The sequence below is a fragment of the Bactrocera tryoni genome, chromosome 5 (genome assembly GCF_016617805.1).
Source record: "Bactrocera tryoni isolate S06 chromosome 5, CSIRO_BtryS06_freeze2, whole genome shotgun sequence".
NCBI classification, from domain to species: Eukaryota; Metazoa; Arthropoda; class Insecta; order Diptera; family Tephritidae; genus Bactrocera; species Bactrocera tryoni.
The window spans coordinates 38,322,142-38,330,824 of record NC_052503.1 but is presented as its reverse complement, the minus strand read 5'-3'; the positions used below and the strand labels follow the sequence as shown (position 1 = coordinate 38,330,824).

General features: G+C 37.8%; 1 protein-coding gene across 1 annotated transcript in view; it reads right to left on the bottom strand.

The window, feature by feature from the left end:
- Nucleotides 1-483: 483 nt before the first annotated feature.
- The window catches only part of LOC120777154 (gustatory receptor for sugar taste 64b-like), a 17,498-nt gene continuing 9,298 nt past the window's right edge, over nucleotides 484-8,683 (bottom strand). Inside the window, exons 8-15 of the mRNA XM_040108299.1 lie at nucleotides 6,266-6,457; nucleotides 3,736-3,933; nucleotides 3,477-3,637; nucleotides 3,241-3,363; nucleotides 1,356-1,510; nucleotides 1,122-1,287; nucleotides 735-824; nucleotides 484-600 (exon numbers count right to left, since the gene is read on the bottom strand). Coding sequence (XP_039964233.1) covers nucleotides 484-600; nucleotides 735-824; nucleotides 1,122-1,287; nucleotides 1,356-1,510; nucleotides 3,241-3,363; nucleotides 3,477-3,637; nucleotides 3,736-3,933; nucleotides 6,266-6,457 — 1,202 coding nt within the window. The remainder of the gene's footprint in view (nucleotides 601-734; nucleotides 825-1,121; nucleotides 1,288-1,355; nucleotides 1,511-3,240; nucleotides 3,364-3,476; nucleotides 3,638-3,735; nucleotides 3,934-6,265; nucleotides 6,458-8,683) is intronic.

Below are 8,683 nucleotides of genomic sequence, written 5' to 3'. Positions count from 1 at the left end.
ATCCAAGGAGCATTCACCTCGGCTCTCAAGGCTATTCCAAAGAATGCCTTTCTTGACGTCTTTAATACTTGGAAGTCGCGCTGGCAGCGCTATATCGACCCAGAAGGAGCCTATTTTGAATGTTTTTAAAGAATTGTAACGATTGGTTCAATATATTTTTTTAAATTGACTCAGTACTCTTACTTTTCAGACAAACCCTGTATCTTGACTCTATCAGTCTATCAGTCAGTAAAGAAGATGTCTTAATGGAACTTAGTGCATATATTTTTAGTTTTGATTTCGGGCTCAAGGCTTTATATAATAATAATCATTTTGCGGACTTCTTCATGGATTCAGATGGTAATTTTGACGTTAAGAAGAATTCTACAAGGGACATTTCTATAAAAACTTCCTTTACAATTCTTTATTTGTTTCACTTTATTTCTCGCATTATTTTTTACATATGCTCTCGTTATATCTAATCAATACGCAGTTCATTTCAGTTCACTCATTTTCAGCTTCGTACTCAATCGGCCTGCAATAGCTCGTAACTTGCTGAATGGAGCCCTTGTTGATGACATCAGTAACCATCACCTCATAGGTAAAGATTGTGCCGGCCATCTGCAGGCAAGAAAACGGGAAAGAAATTATATTACAACGCACTTATATTATATTTATCGTGTATTTCAGTCGGCGAAAGGACAAAGGTTGCGCATACAGACAAAGATAAAGACAAGAATTATATATTGACTTGCCGCCAAAATTAGTTGTCGCGTAATGAAGAAGAAACCGCAGCCAGACCAAGCTGTTAAGTCGAAAGCCAACTGCTCGCTGAACCGTTGGGCCTGAAAAAGATTAGGGAAAAGCGAATAAATGCCAAACAGAGGGCCAAACTAATGCACACAAACATTCATTTACACAAACACACATAAGTGCCTATTGGAATAAGCATACAAATGTATATATATGTATATGGATGTGAATAACACTATCCAAGTTGAATTATTGAGTGAGTTTACCAATAACAATATAGCGCAAATGGTATGGAATCATGGTGTAAAGAAAGTAAAAGTGACATTGGCAAAAACATTGACATTTATTGTGATTTTAAATGACGCGTGGTGTTAACCGCATATGCCCACCTCCACACACCACGACGTGCTTGGTACGCTGCGCAGCGTACACAATATCCGCTTGCTGTAGTCATTAACAGAGGAGGCCATGAAAAGTGTAAGAATGGTGCGAAAGATGGCGAAAAACAAGGAATACCAGAAAGCGGTTACAGCAATCAGGTCAACGCCGATATTTCTGTGGATGAGAAATTAAAGAAAAACAGTCAACGTTTATCTAAATAATGCTGGTTGACAGTTACGCACTGGAAACTATTGAACAGCTGAAAGCAGATAAAGTACATATTATTACTGCATGCTAATAGTATCAGCGGCGCTATTTTGTCGTTAAGTAAACGCATAAGATGTATCAACTCAAGGAAATGTTCACGTACTTCGGTCCAGAAAAGCATTGGTAAGGCCTGCAATATATAAGAGAAAAAAATCCGTTAATTGTTAAAAATAAAGTAATTGAGAAATGAAGCGTGATGAATTCTTATTACTAGAAGGGAATGTGAAATTTTGTTGAATAAGCCTAAAAACAAAAAAAAACGTTAACTTCGGCTATACCGAAGCTATATACCCTTCACAGGTGCATCTTTATCCTGATTTTAATCGATCAGTTTTTAAATCTCTTTGCTCGGACAATGAAGTAATATCCTAAATAATAATCCATGCCAAATTTCATGACTGTGTCTTATGAAAACAAAAAGTTTTGCATACAAGGATTTGGTTAGTTTCTATGGCAACTCTATTTGTCCGATCTGAACAATTTCTACGAAACTTGTAGGTTAGTAATGTATGTCAAATTTCGTGAAGTTTTCCATATAAAGACTTCGGATGAATCGGTCTATTTGCTTGACAGTCATTTCATCATGTCACGTTTCACTTTGTTACAACGCTTGAATATTGTCCATGGTCCATGTCTCTGCACCATATTATGGTCTTTGTTTCTCGAGAGAGGGCTGTACTTTTCAATTTCTACTAATAGTCCGAAGTAGCACTTGTTGGCAATAGTTATTTTCCGTTGGATCACGAGGCTGACATTATTGTTGCTGTTAATACTGGTTCCAAGATAGATGATATTATCTACGATTTCAAAGTTATGACTGTCAACAGTGACGTGGTAGTCCAGTCGCTGGTGTGACAACTGTTTGTTTGATGACAGGAGATATTTGGTCTTTCCCATTTGCTTCGCTTCCTTATCCATTCTGGGGAAAGTAAAACTACCGGCGCGGTTGATATAGCCAATGATATCGATGTCAAAAGGAACCTTTGTAGAAGACTGTACCTTCTCTATTCAGATCTGCAACACGCACGATAGGGAGTCGCCTTGTCTGAAACCTCGTTTGGTGTTGCACGGCTCGGAGAGGTCCTTCCCGATCCTGATGGAGCTTTTGGTATTGCTCAACGTTAGTTTACACAACCATATTAGTTTTGCGGGGATACCAAATTCAGATATAGTGGATCGTCTGCTCCATCGTCATCGATGGGAGAATCGGGTTTGCCATCTCCTGATGTTCATGTTTAAAATTGTGTTAAATGGGAAGTAAGTGTGGTTTTAGTCCGATTTCACTCATTTTCACAATCTAATATAAGAATATTTTGGTAGTATTGTACATAAATTTTTGTTGATATAGGTCGAGTCATTCTTAAAATGTTAAATTTCATCAAAAAGTAGGTGCTACCACGCTCTTTGTCTAATACTTACGTTAAGTTCCTTCGTTACCATTCCGAATATGAAATTTGCTTCTTCTGGCGTATTTATTTTGTGGGTTGTAACTACTCTTAACAGTTTTCAACATAACTGTTATATGAGAAGTGAACGTGGTTATCATCTAATTTGACCGATCAAATGCAAGTTCTTGTACGGAAACTTAAGTATTTCTGAGCGATATATGTAGCTTTGGTGCGACAAAAGTTAACTTGTTTTCTTGTGTTTATTGGCTTGGTCTGCATATCAAAATATTTAGCACTATGAGAACTAACTGGTAATTCCCTGCGTACTCACAATGCTTTTACTGTTTTTGTACTTATTGATATGTAGCACGCTTCTCACCTTGTATAAAAGTGCCATACCTGAACCTTAAGTGCCAAGCAATTATTTTTATCGAGGCTAGATATATCATATTCATTTTCGCTAAGTATTTACCTTGTTATGCACAGATTCGATTCGTAGATAAAGTTGATGAAAACGTGACGCCAACCCCACGCTTACACAAATGATGAAGGCATCAGTAAATGACCTGGGGTAAGCCAAGGTTAAATTAATCCACTGTGAATGATAAAAGTTCGATTATACCGTTAGAAACTTGGTAAATATTATAAACACTTTAGATAAATCAGACAACACACTGCAATTTTAGTTATAACTGCAATTGAACTCACCTCCACCACAGGCAAATACCAAAAGTTAAATGGTACAACTTTGCTTAAGTGTGGCCTTTCCCGTCTGTAGAGGCTTTCCCAGAAGGTGATATTGTATTTGCATTGTGTGCGTTCTAAATTGCTTTTATGAAACGAATTAAACACAAGGAAACTGTGCTCCACTGAAATAAATGCCAAAACACAAATAAACATATTTCACCTCTGAATAAAACTTATTTTATTTTGACGGAAACTTTTTCCCCGCCATCACTGTACCTACCCATGGCACTGAACATAACCAGACAGGTTAATGCGTAAATGCGTGCCTTCATATTATATGTCGCATATATACGATAGGGCGGTCGCAGGAATATCTCTTCTGTGCGGCGCCAGGCTCGCATGATAAATGGCCACTTTATGGCCAAACGCCAAAAGTACACATGCTCCAGCATGCACACCACAAACAAAGATATTGTACCTGTCGTCATAAAAGATAACCGTATTACAACAGAATTATGAGAAGTACATATGTACCAGGGTGGTCCAATAATTATTTAGCCCGCAAAAGAAAAACGAAAATTTTTAAAATATACGTATTACCAATTTATTTTTCAACATTAACGATTACAACCGACCTTGCGATTTTCCACCTTCTTCAACTCATGCAAAAAAATAAATTTTCTTGCTTCCTAAAATGAATGATAAAATTTTCATCGGACTCAAAACACGGAGCCAAATTTTGATAATACGGTTGATGACGCCGTATAGCCTTGTTCGACCAATTTGATACTACTCAGATCCGTTCCATTGTCATATACCTCACAGTTCTCACAATCAGCCTAATTTGGCATAGTAGAGTCCTACGACTTGACAAGCTGGCGGACAGTGGTAATGCTCGAAAATTCTACGAAAAAATGCGGTGACTTACAGAAGATTTCAACACCGGAGGCTAGTCTTGCAGAACCTCCAGAGGTGATCTCTTGAGTGATGCCCAGAGCATACCGAAATTATGGAGTGAACACTTCTCCAGCCTGCTGAATGGCAGTGAAAACATAACACCTGGAGATGGTGCACCCGATTACCCAATCACTGACGATGGACCAAACGTTCCATTTTCCGACTTCAAAGTTTTTCATGTTTGAATTGCAATTACCCGTCTGAAGATCAACAACGTGGCGGGGATCGATGGACTGCCTGTCAAACTATTCAAATACGGCGGCGAAGAATTAATAAGGAGCATGTATTTGTAAAATATAGTCAGACGAAAGCATGCCCGACGATTGGAATTTAAGTGTGCTTTGACCAAAACACAAAAAGGGAAACCCCATAATCTACGACAACTACTTTGAGATAAGCCCCTCCATACTTGCATATAAGGTTCTATCCAGCGTAATGTGTGAAGTGACTCAAACTCACCGTCAACAAGATTAGACCTTATCAATGGAGCACAGACCTGCAGAAACTACTATCTACCAAATTTGAGTCAAGCCCCGAACCTTAGAAAAAACCCGTGAAAGGAAGATCGACACATACCACCTCTTCTTCGATTTTAAAGCTGCTTTTGTTTGCACGAAAAAGTGCAGCCTTTATGCCGCTATGTCTAGATTTGGTATCTCCACAAAATTAATACGGCTGTGTAAACTGATGATAAGCAATACCAACAGCTCCGTCAAGATTGGGAAGGACCTCTCTGAACCGAACTCCCTATCATGCAACTTCTTCAATCTAATGCGGGAGAAAATAATACGAGCTACAGAGCTTAATCGAGTAGGTACAATCTTCTATAAGAGTGTACAGTTCCATACTGGATAAGGAAGCAAAGCAAATCCAGGTAGTAGTGAACTCGCGACTTGACTCGAACGTCAAGGTTGACAGTCATAACATCAAAGTCGTGTATAATTTCGTCTAATATTTTTGAGAGAAAGGTTCTGCGGAAGATTTGTGGTCTTTTGCGCATTGGTAGTGGCTAATACCGCAGTCGTTGGAACAGTGGGCTGTACGAGATATACGAGGACATTGACATAGTTCAGCGACTTAAGACACAGCGACTAAATCATGTCGTAAGGATGGATGAAAAATCTCCAGTTCTGAGAGTATACGACGCAATACCCTCCGGGGGAAGCAAAGGAAGAAGAAGACCTGAACTTCGTTGGAAAGATGTGGTGTATTCCCCAATTGCCGAAGAACAGCGAAAAGGAAAAACGACTAGCGCGCTGTTCTAAACTCGGCTATAACCGCGTAAGACGTCAAGTAAGAAGACAAGTCCTACGACCGTTTTGACCTTCTCTCGGCGGAAAATTAGACAGTAGTCGTCCACGAGAATGAACTAAGCGATAGTAAATTAGTTAGTGTTAGTTAGATCTCGGTATGTTCCAGAGACAGATAATGTGTAAGATTTGTGGATGCGTTAGAAACAGTGCTCAATTCATTCTAAGCTCAATCAATCTTATGATAACATTATCGTAGTCTTCCTTCATTTGGGGAAACTAATTCTACGACGCCAAAGTAACTTCGAGAGATAGTAATTAATTCTTTATTTCCTAGTCAATAGACAATAGGAATATCAATTTTCTCACACTTAAAAATCTATTAGAAGAAATATCTCTCAAGCGGTTTATAGGTTAGGTCGGTTACTCCCGGCAACACCCTCGCAGGTTTCATACAAAATCCATTTGACACATCCAATTCTAGTTTTCTATTGTTTTGCTATATAGCATTTATATTATTTTATTAATACTTTGCGGTATTGTATTTCGTGTTATATTTTAATATATCCGATTTTCTCTTAACTTTTTTATGCATCTACTTACCTGAATTGTGAAAATTTAAACCAAATTTGAACACCAAATATCCCACAGTAACAAATTCCAGTGTATTCAGAAGCAATATAATCCCCGAATAAAGGGTATGTAGACTAAACCAAGTGTAATAGACTCGATGCACATCATTGGCCAATATGTTGGAGACGGGCAACAAACCGAAAAATTGCGATATGAAAACCACTGTAAAATATTTAAGAATACATAATAAATATATTGCAATATTTTTAATTTTAACTACATAACAATTATATCTAACTGAAGGGTATGGAACAACTTTGCGCATTTTCCGTCGGGATCTTAAATTGAAAGCGTACAAAATTCAGCTTGTGCAAGAACTCAAGCCACTCGATCTTACCAAATGGCATCGCTTCGCTTTATGGGCTCTTGAAAAGTTCTGACGTTTTCGAGCCAAATTTTGTTCAGCGATAAGGTCCATTCCCAGCTCAAGGGGTATGGACAAGTAAAATTGTCACATTTGGGACGAAGAACTACCTGAAGAAATTGCCATTTCATCTAGAAAAAACAACGGTTTGATGGGGTTTGTGGACCGGTGGAATCATAGATCCATATCTCTCCAAAATGATGCCGGTGATAATGTAACCGTCAATGGAAACTGTTATGGCGCCATGATAACCGATTATTGGAGCTCGTGATGTTGAGGACATTTGGTTTCAACAAGGCTGCGCCGCTTCCTACACATCGCATCAATTAATGGCTTTGTTGAAAGAACTCTTCGGTAAACAGATCAATTAACCCCCCAGATCGTATGAAATCACACCGTTTGACTTTTTCCTGTAGGGATATGTAAAGTTGACGCGAACAATTCCGCTTCGATTCAGACCTTGGAAAAATCATCACGCGTGTCATTCGCTAGTTACCAGACGAAGTGCTCGAACAAGTCTTTGAAAATTGGATTGTAAGATAAGGCTGCCATAATTGATCGATAAAAACAAACCATGTATAGAAAACTTTATTAATTGTCAAGGTATTTTTACGAATTTCGACAGACATTATTATGAAAGACGTCATTGTAATCTTCGAACACATTATTCATATCGGATCAATATGGCATATAACTGGCACTCAAACTGACCGACCAAATTAAGATAAAGATTTTTGTATACCATTTTATGCTAAATATAAGGAATTCAACTGTCAAGTGTATTACAGCCGAAGTTTATTTTTTATTTTTTTTTTTCCAGAATGCCAACTCTCACATCTCTTTTTCCAATATTGACATATGGCAAAAAATGTTCACCAGGAGCTGCTGCTGGTGTGAACATTTTAGGCAAATTGCATGTTCGTGCTAATATTTTCGGTAGTCATTTAAAAGTTATGCAAACCCGAAAATTATTCACGACAAAGCTTCGAGAATTAGTTTTAAGCTTTGCAAATTGCATAAAATATAATATAAACCACCATATATACCACTTCACAAAGTAGCTCACTAAAGTGCACGCGCTTGTGCGGCAACAGTAACATCGTACGTACCTTTGGAGACACAATTGTGGAATGTTTGATCCTCCAGCTGCTGCGACATTCCCGCTTTTACTGGCGCTCACGCACGCACCAAAGACACGAAAGCAAATGCTACAATTACCGGCAAAAGTTTGAGCTTTTATCGCAGAACATAATCGCAGATATGTATTTGGCAGCCATTTACTCAGGCCAGGCTATACTCTTAATACGTATTTACATTTGTATATGTATGTAAGTGCATAATGCTACTTGTTGACAAGGGCAATGTGCAAACAAAATTTGTTAAGTTGGCAAAAAGTAAGGATTATACGAATGCGAATGGAAACTCATGTTCTTCCAAAAAAAAGTTACGAAAAGTGATTTCAACTCGCATTTCAGATTAAAACACAACTGAATGAATCCCAGAATTAGTACTTCCACTTGGGTAAAATGGTTTTAAAAGTTTTTGTGTTGAGTTGGGTTTGAGACTATGTGTCTAAGTTCCTCCAATAAAAAGAAAGAAATAATAATTTTGTATAGCTATAAAACCATTTAGAGGAAAAAATATGGTAATTTACTAAGCAAACCTTAAATCCTACATCCTACAAACCAGTTCGTATTCACTGAGCGTAACACCAACTACAACAGACAAATAACTAAATTTAGACACAGCAAAGCTCGGGGTTGCACTTTGAGAAAGTATCAAATGATTCTGGTTATAATCAAACTCAATAAAATCTTTAAAGATATCGTCAATTTATTTTTGTTCAGTATTGTTTAAAATTTATCATGGAAAGACTTACGCCTGAACAGCTTTTGAAATTCGTTCAACTTTATTACACAAATTCACGTTCTGTAAAGAATGTCTTTCGTTCAACTTATGATCAACATAAACGGCCCACTGAGCGTACTATTCGTAACACCATCACCCCTCTTAAGACCCAGCAT